The sequence below is a fragment of the Leptonychotes weddellii genome, chromosome 1, assembly GCF_054177405.1.
Source record: "Leptonychotes weddellii isolate Sample4059 chromosome 1, ASM5417740v2, whole genome shotgun sequence".
NCBI lineage: Eukaryota > Metazoa > Chordata > Mammalia > Carnivora > Phocidae > Leptonychotes > Leptonychotes weddellii.
This window is the reverse complement of record NC_138369.1, coordinates 74,588,759-74,607,717: the sequence shown is the minus strand read 5'-3', so window position 1 is coordinate 74,607,717 and position 18,959 is coordinate 74,588,759. Positions and strand designations below refer to the sequence as shown.

Genomic DNA, 18,959 nt, shown 5'->3' with positions numbered 1-18,959 from the left:
TTGAGATTTTATTCATTTATATGAGAAAGAGCGAGAGTGAGAGAGCACTGGCAGGGGGAGCCGCAGAGAGAGCTGCAGAGGGAGAAGGAGAAGCAGGCTCCTCACTGAGCAGGGAGCCTGATGCGGGGCTTGATCCCAGGACCCTGGGACCATGACCTGAGTCTAAGGCAGACGCTTAACTGGTGACTGAGCCACCCAGGCGCCCCCTCAAAATAATTGTTAAGCTACCAAAGGGCATAACAAATCTTAGCCCCACTCTTGAAGGTGGGTTGGTGAGTTTGCCCCAAATTTCAACTAGGGTGAATCCCAGAAAACTTAGTTGACATTCACTTCATTCTCTTCTGGCCAGTCCAAATGCATGTTCCTAGTTGATTGCTATTTGTATTTTTATATATTTATTGGAAGAATATTACCACCCCAACCACACTGCCTCCCCCTTAACTCAACTCCACTGCCCCATCACATCACCTCTACCACAATCCCACCTAGAGACAATAGTTCCTCTTGTATTCCAAGAGATTGGCTGGAGTACAGAGGAAGGGCCACCTCACAATTTTATTTGGTCCACGATAAAGACAAAGCATCATTTCCTTTTCTTTTTTGAGAGAGTGTGCGCACACTTGTGCCAAGCTGGGGTGGGGGGAGGGGCAGAGGGAGAGGGAGAGAGAGAGAATCTTAGCATGGAGCCTGACATGGTGCTCGATCTCACGATCCTGAGATCATGACCTGAGCCAAAACCAAGAGTCAGATGCTTAACAGACTGAGCCACCCAGGTGCCTGGACAAAGCAGCATTTTCAAATGACTTGGTCTCTGTACAGCCAGAGGGAGAGGTCAAGGGTATGTGGCTGTGTTGTTTGGCAAGGCCCTAGAACAGGACCATTCCTAACACACTGAGAGATCAGTACTGACCCAGGCTCTGAAGTAATGGGTGGGAAAGGGCACTGCCCGTGCCATGTACAATGACACATCCTCCCATCCCATTCTGGGAAGGGAGAGCTCGGCCAAGACAATCATCGGAAGCTACTGAGGAGCGTTTTAGAATCACAGACTCTTAGGAAACAATAAGCTATGGCAGAGGGGAGAATATACACAGGCACTGCAGCGCATGCTGCTTTGGGGTCCATGTTCCTGTAACCAGGAGGTTCTCCGTCCTGCAGGCTATAGCAGAACAAACTGCACAAACTGGGGGCCACAGTATGTTCTGTAGGTAATCCACTCCTTAAAGTCTTGAAGTGCTTTACAAATAGCCCACAGAGATAGGGTTGTCTGCAAGGCCAAATGTATACCTATACAATCTAGAATAAGAACAGGTGACTTTCTTTTTTTTTCAAGCACTAGAGAGAGAAAAATTTTCCACCTGGTTATGGATTATGTGATGACCCGTTTCCTTATATACAGAGTTACTGAACGTAACTGTGCTGTTTCACAGTCACACTGTCCTGTGTCCTGTGTCCTGTGTCCTCAGGAAGGGGAGGCACAAGGCTAAATTGGAGAAGATGGAAACAGAAAAAGAATGATTCAGGAAGGTGAGAGGGAGGTCAGAGGATTCATTCATTCATTCATTCATTCATTCAATAAATATTTACTCAGTTCCTACTGTGCCCAGGCAAAGACCTAGGAGTTGGGGATTCAGTGTGAATCAAATGTACAAAATTTCTTGCCCCCAGGTAGCTACATTCTAGTGGCAGTCTCAAGATAGACAAAAAGCATATACAATAGAAGTCCGGGGGCATTCAGTGTAAGGCAGAATAATGGAGAGATATAATTAACCAAGAGGGCTTCCATGAAGGGTGGTAAGAGGTAAAGAAATGAAGGAGGTAAGGAAGAGTTTTGAAATTAGGTCTCAAGGAGAGATTCATGAAAGAGTTGGAGGTAATTCTGACCCTAAGGGATGGAAATACCAACACGAGCCCCTGTTCACTAAGCATCTATTATACTAGCACACGTTATTTTTGTAAAGCCTCACAGCAACTCCATGAGGTAGGTGCTGCTATCTCCATGTTACAGAAGAAGAAACAGGGGCTGATAGGGCAGTTTAGGTCACCTGCCCAAGGCCACAGAGCTAGAACACAAAGTTGGCCGCAAACCCCCAAGCCTGGGTTCTTTACACCACACTAGCCAGCGCCAGGTCCAAACACCTCAGGGAAGGAGGAGGCAGGCAAGGGCAACTGCTCCGGCCCAGGGCTCAGAGCAGGCACGAACATGGCCCATCACAGGCCAGAGTCCTCAGAGGGAAACAGAATGAGCTGAGCTTCGGTGGTAGACACAGGCAGATTCTGGCAGCCTGGAATGGCAGAAGGTCACTTCCAAATGTGCATGACTGGACAATGACCCGGCTGGGGGATATTTTATAGGGGCATTCCACCTCCTGCTCATGCTGGGAATTGCTAGCAGGCACAGTTTGCCTTGTGTTCTCCCTGGCCTAACAGCCAGTTCCCGAATACCTGCTCTTCTTTCCTCCTGGAAAGCCATGCTCCCACCTCTTCATGTCCAAGTGCTCCCAGTTCTCCCAAGTTCAAATGTTTCCTTTCCATGAAGAGTTTGCCAGAAGGAATGTGTTCCCCCTACCACCCTGGAGCTTCCCTAGTGTGTTCTTTGATTTTCATTCTTGGCAGTGTGAGTGGTGGCAAGAGCTATGGTTTAAAATCAGACAGTAGCTGGTTCGAATCCTGGCTCCACCACTCACTGTGGAGAAACTCTTCAGGAGTTTAAAAGAGGTAACATTCTCTGATGTTATCTCTATGAAGTGGAAGTGATTAACCTTGAGTTTTCTTGGGCTAGGAATAGCCATATCTCAGGACTCATCTCTTTCCCTTCAGGACTCCTGACTAGGGCCCTCCGTGAAAGCCTGATAGCAGCCAAGTGGGAATCAGGAACACTTTATCTGTACTTTTTTTTAAGTAGGCCCCACACCCAGTGTGGGGCCCACTGTGGGGCTCGAACTTGTGACCCCGAGATCAAGACCTGAGCTGAGATCAAGAGTTGGAAGCTCAACCACCTGAGCCACCCAGGCGCCCCAGGAACACTTTATTAATTGTGGTAACCAACCAAGACAGAGTCTGGCAAAGGCTGAGTTGGAAGATGTTGGCTAGGCTGGCAAGCCACAGAAGATTGCCTGTTTCTTCCCCAGAAGAATGAAGATGCCAGCCCTTCTTTGGGCTTCTTCTTGCCTCCCCTCGCAGGAACAAGAATAAGGAAGATGGGACAGAGGCCAGACCTGGATGAGCAGCCCCTAGGAAGCCCCTGACCCCATGTATAGGAAAAAGACAGGTGGTTCCCCCATAAAGCTGATCTTCAAGGCAGAGGGACCCTGCCCGTGGGCAAAATGGCTCAATGCATGTCCTGGGTTCTGAATAATCAGACCCATAACTCCTTTCCTTCTGGAGGGCATGGGGACATAAACTTGGAAGGGGGTGGCCCAGAGTGGAAGTGTGGGGAGAGAGGTCTCCTCTTCAACAGTATGGATTTGATATACCACTTGTAAAGTATCTTATACAATGCCTCGCCACATAATAGGGGCAATCTAAACTATTCAGAAATAAGAACACTTACATGTGTAAGTATATATGCAAATGTAAATGTAGCTCTGGTCTACACATTCAATCTTGTAATATGTTACTTAGCTATATTTTATTTCTGAGTAAATTATTAACTACTTGAGCACAAGGCTCATGACTGCTTCATCCCTTTGTCCCTCTAAGTGTCAACTCAGATACACAGCTGGTCTTCAAAGTGTTGAACAAGTTAATGAATTGGTTTGCATGGCACACACAAGATAGATAAACTGCACTGCAGTATATCCAAAACCTTAAGAGTAATTCCAGCTGGATCAAGATTCCCTTTGTCATGTCTCGGAACAGACTTGCCTCTTGCCAAGGGAACCACAAGTTTGCAGCTGCAGAGGGCTTAGCTTTGAATGAAATGACACATGTAAGGCAGCTTACACATGGTCTGGCCTTTAAATGTGAGCCTCCAGAGGCCACTCTCTGAATCGGTGGCTTTGTGAGTGCCTTGGCTCCCACCTGCCTCCCACAGGCTCTCTGATGTTCCAGACGCCTCCCGTGTCAGTAATACCACCTGGCCTGGAACTGGACAACCCACTCTGCCCAGGTCTGGCTTCAGGAAATAAATGTCATCAACCCCTAAAAATAGTCTTCAGACAGGGAGATGTTGATCTTCTCTCGATTACAGTCTGTGGTTTTCCACATGCTGCCTAGAAAACACATGAACCTAGGGTATTTGTTTGCTAGGGCTGCTGTAACATTACCACCACAGACTGGGGAGCTTCAGCAACAGATGTATTTTCTCACAGATCTGGAGGCTAGAAGTCCATAAACACCTGGACAGGAGAAAAATGGGCCAAGTCTTCTTTCTTGGATGCCTAAAACTAAAAACTTATGAATTTGGAGTAAACAGGTCTAACTTTAGCATGCACCAGATCACCCAGAGGGTTTGTCAAGACACGGATTTTTGCTCTGACTCAGAATGTCTTGGAAGTTGGGTGGGGATTTTCACTTCTTATATTTCAAGGTGCTGTGTCTGCTGGTCCATGGACCACACTTTAAGAACCACTGGTCTAAGGGTTCAGTCAGCAAAATGAGTGTATCCACAGTGATTGAATTATTGGGGCATAATTATCTAGATGACCATTTCAGCAGGGAATTTTGGACAAATTTATAACTTCCCTAGAGAATTCTAATTTGTAGCAGTGTTCTTCTGGTCTCGTCTTCTCCGTGTTCCTCCTCGCCCTTTAAACAGCACATCCACCCTAAAAACATATGTAACCATATTTTCAGATTCCAGTTTGTAATTTTATTTCACTTTATTGGTGCAGAAATTCTCTGGAAGAGGCCTGTGGTTTGCAAATTCAAAGATATATTTTGAATTGAAGACAATTTAAAAATACATCTCATTACTTTCTTTTTTGTCTTTCATATACACCTCAAATTTCATTTACAATTTCCCCCTTACATATCAGCTTGAAGTCCATTTTTAAAACAGAACAGTTCTTGAATTAGGAACTCTACAAACTCAAGGCAACTGATAAGTGATAGCATCCAATATGCAAAAGACCTTCTAAAGTAATTTTCCATTTTTATTCTTGCCCTATTTCAGTCTGGGAGATTCCTGGAAAGAACATCCGCTAAAAACATTTCCATCTATATTAGTAGTTGGCTCCATTAATAGCCAATTTGTTCTACTTTTCTCTGGATCATCCTCAACCCTATTTGCCTAAGCTGAGTCACACTGTCAAAGAAAACTGTAATGGTTTATATCCAAATAGCTCAAACTTGTTAGTCCCAGTGTACAATTATAAACACAGTGAGAGAAAAAGGAAAAAGAAAACAACAATAATATATTCCCAGGAATTGGTAACATTTCTATAATGAAGCAACAGAAAGAGAAATTAAGAAAACAACTCCATTTACAATTGCACCAAAAAGAATAAACTTAACCAAAGAGGGGAATGACCTGTACTCTGAAAACAATGAAACACTGATGAAAGAAACCGAAGATGACACAAACAAATGGAAAGATATTCCATGTTCATGGATTGGGAGAATTAGTATTGTTAAAAGGTCTATACTACTCAAAGCAATCCACAGATTCAATGCAAACCCTATCAAAATACCAACAGCATTTTTCACAGAACTAGAATAATACTAAAATTTGTATGGAACCACAAAAGACCCTGGACAACCAAAGCAATCTTGAGAAGGAAGAACAAAACTGGAGGTATCACAATTCCAAATTTCAAGATATACTACAAAGCTGCAGTGATCAAAACAGTATGGTACTTGTACAAAAACAGAAACATAGATCAATGGAACAGATAGAGAGCCCAGAAATAAACCCACGATTATATGGTCAAATCAATTTATGACAAAGGAGGCAAGAATATACAATGGGGGAAAGACAGTCACTTCAACAAATGGTTCTAGGAAAACCAGACAACAACAAGCAAAAGAATGAAATGGGACCACTTTCTTACACCACGCACAAAAATGAGCTCAAAATGGATTGAAGACCTAAACGTGAGACCTAAAACCATAAAAATTCTAGAAGAGAGCACAGCAGTAATTTCTCTGACACCAGCCATATATACTATTGTTTTTGTTGGTGATCTCTCTCTCTCTCCAGCCAGCCAGTGGTCTATTTTTATTTAGAATGGAATATGGCTTTTAAAAAATAATGAATGTAAAGTGTTTACTATGCAACGGTTTAAAGGAAGGATCAAGATGTATTAAAAGAGATAGTGAGAAGCAATTTACAAAGACCCCTAAGCCAGTCTCTGGTGAGCCCTTTTTCTCCCATGTCTGCTGGGTCTTATGAAAACTATCTCCTGTTCTATTGAGTACCATGTTGCCAGGAATTTGAGTAGTCTCAACTGCACATGGTCAAGCACATTGCCACGTGTTATTATTGCTGAGGAGCTAGATTTATCCCTTATGTGGCTGTCACCCATAGCCCTGATTCCTTCTCTATCCTTGAAACAGCCCCCCTCATGCTCTCTTGCAATTTGAGAGACCTGCATCCTCTTTGTTATCAATCCCATGGAGTCAAATCGCAGCCCAAAGTTGGTCTAGGGGTGCCATTAGCTCTTCCAGGGTGGAAACTTTGTCTCATGACTTCTCAGATAAGCAATCTAGAGGCTCACATCTTGCCACATACAGGGTTGACAAAGTGAATGGCACATGGTAGGGACTCAATGGATGTTGAATTAAATAGACACTTTGTGATCTATTTCTTTATCACTTCATCATTGTTGTTGCTTACAGTTTTGCCACTGTTCTTTAGGTCATGCTGACTTTTTTTTCCTAAATTTTAAGTCAAGCATTTTGTAAGATAATCAAAATGGAAAATTCCAGAAGTTCTCATTTCAAATCATAGGCCCATTTGTTCTCTTTCAAACATTTTCTATTTTAAAATTGTCCCTTCAAGATAAAACCACACAATATGTGACTTTGGAAAAGTCACTTGATTTCCCTGAGCCTGTTTCCTTATCATAGGAATAATAATCAACACTCCTTTCAAAAGGATGTTGTGAGGATGAAATAAAATTATGTGTATGAAAGCTCTTAAGGGTTATACACACCTTATCATTGCCATTGCCTTAAGTCCAGATCACAACAATACTGACATGCAACACGAATAGCTACCTAAAACAGAACAGCCTCACTGTTGGACCTTTCTTTAAAAGGTTATACTGCTATATTTAGAGCTTAGCCATTTTCTCCTCCATATTTTTTTTTCTTGTTTCCCACAGCCCTCCATTCCTTGAGTCAGTGGCATTTACCTCCTCAGGGGGCGGGTAGGTCAGCCCAGTATGGGGAATCCCCGGGCAGAAGGGGGGCCTGGCTCCCCAGAGTGTGGGCCTCAAGGAGAAGCCATGTCCAACACAGCATCTGGTGGTAGCATTACAATGTCTGAGGGAGAAGTCCAGGCCGAGGGGCCTGAGAAGGGCCTGTGGAGGCCTGGACATCCCAGCATAGTGTGGAGAATGCATCCAGAAACTCCTCAGGTCCCCAGAGGGATGTGGAAAGGACTGAGCGGATAACAGAAGAGCCCCAGCAGTTTGCAAAAAGTGGATGCAATTTGCAGGTGAGCAGCGTCTGTAGCTAAAACCCAAGGCAGATGAAACCTCAAGATGGGAATTGCCATGAGGAGAGAGGACAGCTGAGGAAGCTGGCCTCCAAAGACTGCCCTCCATGAAACCACACCTCCTGACAGTTATGGCCCTGTGTAATCCCTCTCCCACATTGTATGTAGGTTGGCCCTATCACTCACTTTAACCAAGAGAATAATGCAGAAGTAACACTGACAGTTCCAGGCCAAAGTCTTAAGAAAACCTGGTAGCTTTTACTCATACCCTCGTGGAAGTTGGCTGCTATGTGAAAAGCTCAGGTATCCTGCTGGAGAGAGAACCCCTGGAGGGGAAGACACTGCTTGTGCAGACAGACCACATGGAGGAGTGCCAAAGTTCTAGGGCTGTCCTAGACCAACCAACTTAGGACTGTCAGGAACAAACCTGTAGTCTGACACAGTCAGGTTTATGGACTCATGGCAGTGAAACAGCCCACAGTCCAGAAGAACTGTGGGGCAACTCACCAAAGGTGGACTATATATGCATATAGACTATATATGCATTATATGAAGAGGGATGAGGGGGCTCAAGGAGGATGAGTGAGTTTCAGTATTCCAGCCCAGTTACAAATTGAAACATTGGAGATCTGCTAAGGAGCCGGGCAATGGGATTATGATGATACTGTGCCTGGCTGGCCCAGGAAGTGCCAAAGGATTCAAAGCCATATATAACATTCCAGTTCTTTCAATGGTTATCTTTTAGAAAAATTGGGATGCCATATTTCACAGACCATAAATTTGCATACCATAAAATTCACCACTTAAGAATAGCAAATAAATGATTTTAGTATTGAATCAAAAGTTCGATAGGCTCAAAGCAAAGCAGGCTCTGTGTAAAGGACTCAACATCAGATCTGGACTATGAAGTGGACCCCAAGGTCCTATTTCCTGGAATGCTATAAAGTTATGATAGATGGAGAAATCTGTGTCCAGAAACTCTGCATCGGCATTGCAAACCAAGGCTGTTTGGGCATGTCACGCTTACTGATAAACATTTTTGATAATCTATGATTTTAGAAAACAAAGTTTCTCAGGAGTAAGAAAGATGGATGTTCAGCATTTCCAGTTGCATTGTGTCCTTGGATAAAATATTTCCTTCTGTTAACTTTGCATCTGGCTTTATCCACATCTCTTATTCTAACTTGATGAATGGCTAGGCAGATTTTTACATTCTTAGCCTGAGCTAATTTTTACTTTCTCAGAGCAAAAAATGCAACTCAGAAATTCCAGCCCAGTGGGGCCTCTAGAGGACCCGGTTCCAGCTGCCATTTGATGGCAACTGCAAGAAAGACTGTTAGTGAAGTAAGGAGAATCAGCTGAGCCTCGCCAACCTGCAAAGCTGCAAGAGAGAAGGTCTTGTATTTAGCCACTAAGTTTGGGGATGGTTTGTTACACATAGATTACTGAACCAGTCATGCTTGAAGCAGACTTCTTCCGTGATGGCAGGGTAAGGACTCCCCCCACCCCCCGCTGTCCCCAAATGAGATCATCCTCAGGGAAGAAGGAAACGGGAGAGGAATGAACCTAAGGTAGATGAAGCACTTAGAAGAGACGGAGTATTACCCTCTGGTGAGAAGTCAGAGAGCGGCTACCCCTGGGGAATGGAGGGTTGACTCTGGGTTGCTGGACATGCTATATATCTTGATCTGGCAGCGGCCACACGGATGCATACCTACGTAAGAATTCATCAAGTTGTACAATTATGATAACAAGCAGAAGTGGAGCTCATGGGACGCCTGGGGGGCTCAGTCGGTTAAGCGTCTGCCTTCGGCTCAGGTCATGATCCCAGGGTCCAGGGATTGAGCCCCACATCGGGCTCCCTGCTCAGCGGGAAGCCTGCTTCTCCCTCTGCCTGCCCCTCCCCCTGCTTGTGCACGTGTGCGCGCGCTCTCTCTCTCAAATAAATAAATAAAATCTTAAAAAAAAAAATGGACTTCAGCGGCTGATTTCTATCATAGAGTAATAAAGAAAAGTTATCCAGTTCTGTGAAATATATACTTGTCACATACTAATAGATGAAAGTAAGACATTATGACAGATGCATGAAGTAAACAAATATTTATGTAGGAAAAAAGTAAAATTATGAATTTAAACATGGACTGACCTAGATGCCAAAGAGGAACCTGATTGTGAACAGAGAATTTAAGAATATAAAACTACAAAATTGCTGGAATATTCACTCAGAATTCCTATCTTATGAATTAAATTAGAAGTAGACTGTACCTCTTCAAGCTCATGTCCCTGGAATCAGAGATGGGAGGAAGTTTTGAAACCCTCTTTCGCTGGTTCTCAAGCTGGGCTGCACACTAGGATCACCTGGGGAACTTTAAATGATGCCTGGATCCCACCCTAGAAATTCTGATGTAATTGGGCTAGATTGTGGCCTGGGATTCAAGATTTTTAAGATTGCCAGGTGATGTCCGTGTGCTGCCAGGATTGAGAACCGCTGGTCAGTTTCAACCACTCTTTTCACAAATGAGAACAGAGGCCCAATACTGACAAATTGCTTGCAAAATATCCATTAATTGGCTGAAGCCAATTTTCTCTGATGTGCCTTAATAGGAGGGAGCTGTGGCATGGATAATACCAAACTGAATAATCTAAAAATAATTTCTATTTGGTTTGGGAAAGCAGCACGTGACTTCCCAGCCACCGACTGGTCTGGCTAATTCAGTTTGACTCAAATGAATGTGCCTTTTCCTGAGGTTACACTGACAGCCCAGGCCTGTGCTGAGGTATGGAAAGAAAGCAGTCAAACTCAATATTGACCATGGTCAGTTCCCCAGCTGTCCAAAGCACACAATAACTCTGCAGACGAGGGGACTTCTCTTACCAGAAGATTCCACAGAGGGACAAAGCTAGCTTTTTCCTGACCCTTTGTTCTGTGAGCATTGGGCGCCTGAAGCATGAAGAGGGAGTGAAGGGAGAGGGGCTGACAGCTGTCAAGGAGCATTTTTGTGCCAGGTTTTGTGCGATGCATTCCTATAAACAGAATTTGCTCCAGAAAACTCTATGAGTTAGGTATTCTATTATCCCCATTATAGAGATGAGGAAAACGAGACTTATATTGTATAACCACCAAAGCAGAACCAGGATGGAACCTCGGGCTTATCATACTCTGTCCAAGAGGGACAGTTGAGGCCTCAAGCTGAAAAGCAAGTTGCAGGGGCGCCTGGGTGGCTCAGTCATTAAGCGTCTGCCTTCAGCTCAGGTCATGATCCCGGGCTCCTGGGATGGAGTCCCCCATCGGGCTCCCTGCTCGGCAGGAAGCCTGCTTCTCCCTCTCTCACTCCCCCTGCTTGTGTTCCCTCTCTCGCTGTGTCTCTCTCTGTCAAATAAATAAATAAAATCTTTAAAAAAAAAAAAAAAAGCAAGTTGCAGATGGACTGGGATCTGATCCTTGGATTTTAAGCCCTGCTGAACAAACTTTGTCTCCCCATTTTTCAGCCCAAACAGCCTAAAGGCAGCAGCAGAGACCTCCAGAAGTACCTGTGGCAGCCGTGAGGAGCCAACGGCCAAGATGCCCAGCTGCTGCTCTCTGAAATCCATCCCTGATCCGAGCCAAGCCCACATCTCCCAGGTACCGTGCTGCCCCTCTCCAATGTCTGTGCCCAGTAGGGTACAAAGGGGGCCTGTTCCTGGGAGACCTGGGACAGTGACAGAAGCTTTGCCACATCCTCCTCAGACTGCAGGCATCGGGGATGCTTGCACCCAACCTTCCCTCTTCCTCCCTCTCTTCCCAGGGTCAGGTCTGCAGGGCAGTCTGACGGTTCTCCCAGCCTTTTCCTGTTCCTTCCCTGTTTTCTCTCACAAGGGTGGTCCCCTGAATAAAGCCTTCGGGGTGTTTAATCCCATGCAAAGCCCCACCCCACTGGCAACCCCAACCCATATACACATCACTGTGTGGGGAAAGAAGGTCAACCTCTGCTGACTCTTCTTGGGAACGTGGTCTGAGACTGTGAAGGTGAAGACTACAGAGGAACAGGTTTCTCAGTATGTTTGCCCTTGTCACTGGTCTTGGTGCCATGAAAGAAGACAGCCTAGGTGACAAATGATTGACTAGCACCTCAACTAGCCCTAATTCATTTGCCAAGAAGTTACCTTTTATTTCAGGTGTCCATAAGCACAAGGACCAACTTGGAAAGGCTGGGGGTTCTTTTCCGACTTTACAATCCTTCGGGGAAGACATTCAAACCCTGCAGCCTCAGTAACTCCTGAAGGGAGATTTTCTTGTCATCTTTTGCCCCTCCTAAAAGAAGAAAGCAGATAAACTATATATATGCTGATTCTAAAACACCTAGAACAAAAGTGGTGCATACCCACAGTCACCAGTATCATTTAGCATTGTTCTGGAAGTACCAACAAAGGCCACCAGATAAAAGAAAGGAAGAAGAGGTGTTTCTTTTTTAAATTAATTATTTTTTAAGTTTGTGTTTTAATTCCAGTTAAGTGTTATATTAGCTTCAGGTGTACCATATAGTGATTTAACAATTCCATAAAACACCCGGTGCTCATTATGACAAGTTCCCTCCTTAATGCCTATCCCCTATTTCACCCATCCGACCCCCCCTTCCTCTGTGGTAACCTTCAGTTAGTTCTCTATGAAAGGAAGAAGAGGTTTAAGAGAATTCATTAAGGTATAAATTAATACACAAAATACGCAAACAATAGTGCACTATAAATATAGCAGAAGAACTTATAATGGCACAAAACAGATTAATGTCTAGGAAAAAATTTAACAGAAATTAGCAGGGCTAATATCACGAAAACTTTAAAACTCCACTGAGGAACAACAACAACAAAAAAACACTTCCAAAATTCAAAGATACTTTAGCATTAAATAGAAACAATACTTTAAAATTCAATTCTCCAAATATCATATGAACAAATATTTCATATATTCATTTGACTCCACTCTGTATTAACTGTGTCTTTTTGTTTTCTGTAATTCTGAGGCTCCTGGAGGGACTGCCCCTCCCAGGTTAGCTAACTCCTAGAGAGAACAAACAAAACTCTCGTTTCATATGCAAACCAACTGTTCAGGAGCCCACATTTCCACCCACCCCCTTTATCACAGTCTGTATGAGCTCTCACACTCCCCCATCCTCCTTCCCTAATCAACCCAGAGCCAGCACCAGATAACCTGGCCTGCCCCTACACTCCAGAGCCCTTGGAAATTATTAAAACTGGCCAATCCTAAACCTGTTTACCCTCCCTCACCTCTTTCTTCCGGAGGAGATAACAATAAAGGTTTCAGCCCGCTAGTTCCCTTTCTCTCTATGCCTGAGACTGACCTCAGTGTGTTCTGTGGCCCTGCGTGGTGTGGCATTCTCCTCTTAGGAACTGTAAGAAACTATTTTCTCAAGACAATTGTCTCCTGATCTATTGGCCTTATTGAACCTCAACTTTTTCTATTAGTACACTGTATTTTAAAGCACACTTTTTTTTTTGTGCTAGTGAAGTTAATATGCAAAAATAATCAAATGAAGAAAACCATGAAAATTCTGAAAAATGGTAACATAGGGCAGTGGGGAGGGAGCTGGAGTGACTAGTGAAGGGTGGGGAGGCAGGGATAGCACAGTGTTGTGAAATGGTTTTATGAACATAGTGGCTATAAATTTCAGTTCAAAGCACTCAAGTGTGAAAGAAATATTTATTTTTAGTAATTCAACTCAATTTTATCCTCTATTTTGCCAGGGTGGAAACTAACTCAGTGACGTCAGGCCTCATGGCCTCCAACCACCCTCTCTCCCACACTGCTGGAACCAGGGCACCACTCTAAGAACCGTTGGGCTTATCCAATATCCAGGTATCAGGGGTGGGCTTCTGATCCTTGGTAGCTCATGTAGCCACTGTGCATCCTGGTTGGGAGGCTGTTTGCTGCAGTTTGTGATATAAACCCCCCCTGGGTCACCTCCTTTCCAAGAAAATATCTCATATTGCTATATGCCATGTGGAAGTGGACGCTTCAGGAGTGAACTCACAGAGGAGCCTGTCCAACAGGAGCAAGAGGACACAGGCCCTGGAAGAGGAGGGGTGGGTGACATCTGGGTACACACTCAGTTGAGTGGGGTAGGGCAATAGGAATTTACCATGAACATTCTGAGTAATGACAGAGGTGCACATGGGGCAGGGAGGAAGGGCATTTTCATGGAAGAGATGTCTTTTGAGCTAGACCTTGAATGATATTGCTAATTTCACATGGCAAAAATCGGTGGGTGTACACAGTGTGAGCAAAACTCAGGCTAAGGTGAAACCGGATCTGATTTCCTGAACCCACCTTCCTCAGTGGGGGGAGGGGGCAATTCCCAGGAACATGCTGGGACCAGGGCATGAGCCACATGGCTGTAGATTAACCATTCCACAAACCACAGGTCATTCTAGTGACCACCGATACAAAGAACAAAATTGTGGATAATGCCATCCCTGTGGAGATTTCCAGGCCTGAGTCAAAATTTCGAGTGTTTCCTTCATACTTGAAACTGGAGATCCAGGGGTTTCTGGGTGTGCCTTTCTCTGCTCCCTAACTGCAGTAAACATTCAATCCAGATTTACCATGGGTTCACTGACTGGCTAGCCTCTCTCCTAGAAAAGGCCTTGGAAGGGAGGAAAGATCTAAGACAACGCAGTGAAAACCAGTGGTGTAGACAGCACTGCTTGTCAGATCTGAATCCAAGCAAGGTATACTTTTATTTGCACCTTATCCATGGGAGGAATTAATAGGATCTTCAATTTCCTTTATCTACATTACTCCATTATTCAGATTAGCAGCAGCAAATGCAACCAGAAATCAACAGATGATTCAGACTTCTTCTGTAACCTTTCACTTTTCAGTCAGCAGAGTCCGTTTTATCAGGGTTTCTCGGTCATATTTCCCAACTGGAATTTAACTCGTTTCCAACTTTCTTAATACATTCATTTGAAATGCTATCCTAATCACTCTAAGTTCATTTGTTTCAGTCATACGGCACTTCTTCATAGGAATGCACCGCTTCCCCATTGCCTAGGGAAGTGTCCTGCAAATAGTAAAGGAAGAAAAACATTGTTGGATTCCGTATTTTCATTTTCCTTTGGTGTGCAACAGTCCTACTATTTCTTTGTAACAGAGTTGAGACTTTTTTTCCTAAGAAAATAGACTCACTTCACATAATAAGCTGAACTACTTCAAAGGCGCAAGTGTTAAATAACCATAGAAAATATCCACTGAGCTATTTTCCAACTGAGCCCCATGTCAGGCTCCCTGCACAGTGGAGATCCTACTTCTCCCTCTCCCTCTGCTGCTCCCCCTGCTTGTGCTCTCTCTCTTTCTCTGTCAAATAGATAAATAAAATCTTCTAAAAAAAGATTCTCGTTCAACTATTAAGTGAACCACTGCAGAGCAGGTGGCTGTATAAAGACCTAAAATTGGGGGCACCTAGCTGGCTCAGTTGGAAGAGCATGTGACTCTTGATCTCGGGGTCATGAGTTCAAGCCCCATGTTGGGTGTAGAGGTTACTTAAATAAATAAACTTTAAAAAAAAGGGGGGGAAGTAAAAGCAGAAGGGCAGAGGGAGAAGGAGAGAAGCAGACTCCCCACTGAGCCCAGAGCCCAACGCAGGGCTTGATCTCATGACCCTGAGATCACGACCTGAGCAGAAACCAAGAGTCAGACACTCAACCAACTGAGCCACCCAGGTGCCCCTAAGTGTTAATTATTAAACTAGGGGGTACAAAAATGTTTTATCAAAATAAGTTTGACTACCAACCAATAGATTCATCTTAGAGGGGCTTCTTCAACACCTCATCCTTCTAAGGGAAAATTCTTTTTTTTTAAAGATTTAATTAATTAATTATATTTATTTGAGAGAGAGCACACACATGCAGAGGGGCAGAGGGAGAGAGAGAGAGAGGGACAAGCAGACTCCCCACTGAGCACAGAGCCTGCCGTGGGCTTGATCCCAAGACCCTGAGATCATGCGTGATCTGACCTAACGTCAGACACTTAACTGACTGAGCCACCCAGGTGCCCCAGGGAAAACTGTTAAAAGGAGACTAATTTCAAGATTACTTTTACAAAATAAGCAGTCAATGGACAGCATCAATCTGGTCTTCATATGCTCAGACTGACCTCTGCCAGATACTCTACTAACATGTTAACATTTTTTTTCCCTCTTGAACTAAATATGGCTAGGGAGCAAGCATTTTCCCCAAGTACTATCTGGTAGTTAGATTTATATAGTTCAATTCATGAATATTCATCAAAGCTTCCACACTACTTTTACAGCAGAATCCTGTATTGCACTTGGCCACCAGAGACAACCGTCCATGGGCAGAGTAGGACACTGATGAGGTTTATAAGATCTACCCACTCTCAACACTCCTTTTGATATGCTCTATGCTTTTATGAGCCCAGGCTCTCTAGCATGTATCTCAGAAGTACAGAAGAGTATCTGCTGCCGGGGCAGCTGGGTGGCTCAGTTGGTTAAGTGCCTGCCTTCAGCTCCGGTTGTGATCCCAGGGTCCTGGGGTTGAGCCCCAGGTCAGGCTCCCTGCTCAGTGGAGAGCCTGCTTCTCCCTCTCCCCCTGCTTGTGCTCTCTCTGTCAAATAGATAAATAAAATCTTAAAAAAAAAAAAAAAAGAGTATCTGCTGCCTGGGCCCAATTTCAGGGGCTCGCTGCATAAAACCGCAGCTCCCTGCAAGTATCTTCTGGACTGACATCTCAAAGCTGGAGTCTACTCTGTAGAAGTCACTTATGCCCCTAAGTAGCCAATGGAGACAAGTTTGATGTGTATGGTGCAAACCTGCTGAACTTTAAGAAAAAGTCCTGTGTTCCAATTCATATAAAATTGCAGGTAATAAGCAAGAATGACCCTGAAAATAAATACTTTTCCATTTCTAATATTCTTTTAAAATAATGTCTCTTTCTGATAACAAAAATTACATAATTACTTTTAAAATTTTGTAAAAGAAGGAAAAAACAGAGGAAATAAAAATTACCTATAATTCCATCACCAAGTTATATTAAAATTTTGGTTTTGTTGTCCCCATCTTTTTTTTTCTGTGTATGTATGTGTGCAAGAGTGTAGGTGTATACCGTGACCTGTATCCATCCATTTTGTAGCTTGTCTTTTTCACTAGTATTATACTGTGATTACTCCTCCATTTACACATACTCTTTAACACAATTTTTATTTTATCAGGTCAACAGATCATAATATATGTAACCAATGTCTTATTATTAAACACTGGCATTGTTTCTAAACTATGCTGAATGGCCTTGTATATAAATATTTGACCAACTATTTTATTATGTCTTTAGGACACACTCTCTAAATAGGCTCACTGGGTCAACAGGGCGTATGAACATTTTTAAGATTCCAAATACAAGCACTGCTAGAATTACTCTCTGAAAATGTACCAAGTTCAACTTCCACCACAGCATAGCAGTGTCATCTTCATTTTACCCTCACCCTCACTGAGAATTATAATTTTAAAAGTGCTTTGCCAAGTGGATAAGCAAAACTCCGGGATTTCAGTCTAACTTACATATTCACACTTATTCATACTCCTTTATACTTATTTATGCTCATTTTACTGCATTTTTTCTGTTAATTATACATTCATGCCCTTTGCTAATTTTTCTACTAGTTCATTAATATTTTTCCTATTTATAAGAGTTCTTTAAATATTAAGGCTGTTGACTCTGTTGATCTCAATGTGGTACACATAAACTAAGGTCTGCTAATCCAAAGATACCCTGAATTATTAGTTCAGGTATGGTATGACTCCTCCTTTGGCTCAGTAAGTTCTTTCCAGAAAAACAAAACAAACAAAACCCCAATTCATAAAGTATAGAACAAGTCCACTAAATACTGGGGAGTCTAAGGTACAAAGTGATCAAAAGATAAACTATGAAGTAGAAATAGCCTATGTACTCCAACTTACTGAACATACCTCTACACTGGAAAATCCTGGAGAATTTTTTCCTCAGATGTTTTTTAAAAAACATGTGACTTTGGGGCACCTGGGTGGCTCAGTTGATTAAACATCCAACTCTTCATTTTAGCTCAAGTCATGATCTCAGGGTCTTGAGATCAAGCCCTGCCTGGGGCTCTGTGCTCAGAGGGGAGTCTGCTTGAGATTCTCTCTCTCCCTCTGCCCTTCCCCCTGCTCGCCCATGTATGCTCTCTCTCAATCTCTCTCTCTCTCAAATAAATAAGTCCATTTTTAAAAATGTGATTTTGGGGCACCTAGGTGGCTCAGTCAGTTAAGTGTCTGCCTTTGGCTCAGGTCATGATCTCAGGGTCCTGGAATCGAGCACCCTGTCGGGCTCCCTGCTCATCGGGAAGTCTGCTTCTCCCTCTCCCTTTGCCCCTCCCCCTGCTTGTGCTGTCTCTCTAATAAATAAAATCTTTAAAAAAAATTAAATTAAAAAAATGTGACTTTAAGAATGGATTTATGTAAAAGAATACTGATGTGTAACTCAGCAGTTAGGCAGTTACAATGCTATTATTTAATAAAACCCACTTCCATCTTTCATCTGTAAATGGGTTATATCTGTGGTAGAATACTTGTAACTTTTTCTGTTTTTAGTCAATTCCTTTACTATGAAATGTCATTTAGAAATGTTTTTTATTTTTCTTTGTACAATAATTTTTAACATTTTATTAATTTTGCTGTGGAAAATAAAATTCCATCTTACAAGAAAGAGAAACTCCTCAAGACCAAACGCTGGCATCTTTATTTATATATTAGAGCGGGTCAGCCAGTGAAAATCCTAGAAAAAGAAAAGACAACAAACATTCATTAAAAAGAATTAATTGCCTCAAACTCTATCCTCACTGTTTTCCTTGTTCTAAAATCTAAAAGTCCCATTATATATCCACATTTAGGTTTGTCTTTGGTCTTGTGCTCTTCCCAAAAGGAAGCTAAAAATTCATACTGAACCTTGCTGTCTTGTCCTACAAAACAACTATGAACAGTAATCAGGGCACAAACACTAGAATCTGAAAGAACCAGAAGTAAATTCAAAAGAAGAAAGGAGATGAAGGAAGGCCAAAGAGGGCAAGCTCCCAAATCTAAGAACCTGGGTAGGAAGAGCAGTGCACAGAAGCCTTCCCCAGGACTAATACCATCCTACACATGTGGCTGGGACATGGTGACTGCAGAGAATTAGGTCCTCTCTATATTGTAATAGGAAGCAGCCAGCCTACCCTACACTGCGAATCAACAACACATGGCAGATGGACACACAGACAATGAAAAATGAACAGCTTGGAAACTATAATATGTGTGGAATTCACTGAAATGAGGACAAATAATGTTGAAATGAT

At 43.1% G+C, this 18,959-nt stretch overlaps 2 protein-coding genes across 3 annotated transcripts in view; both read right to left on the bottom strand.

Moving 5' to 3' along the window:
- COLQ (collagen like tail subunit of asymmetric acetylcholinesterase) overlaps window positions 1-14,494 on the bottom strand; it is a 76,555-nt gene extending 62,061 nt beyond the window's left edge. For both annotated transcript variants that reach the window (XM_081802071.1, XM_081802068.1), the window contains exons 1-2: window positions 14,345-14,494; window positions 11,747-11,894 (exon numbers count right to left, since the gene is read on the bottom strand). The gene's annotated coding sequence lies outside the window, so the exon portion shown is untranslated. The remainder of the gene's footprint in view (window positions 1-11,746; window positions 11,895-14,344) is intronic.
- HACL1 (2-hydroxyacyl-CoA lyase 1) overlaps window positions 14,303-18,959 on the bottom strand; it is a 35,732-nt gene continuing 31,075 nt past the window's right edge. The window contains exons 14-15 of the mRNA XM_081802031.1: window positions 18,329-18,403; window positions 14,303-14,661 (exon numbers count right to left, since the gene is read on the bottom strand). Of these exons, the coding sequence (XP_081658157.1) occupies window positions 18,371-18,403 (33 nt within the window). The 3' untranslated portion in view covers window positions 14,303-14,661; window positions 18,329-18,370. The remainder of the gene's footprint in view (window positions 14,662-18,328; window positions 18,404-18,959) is intronic.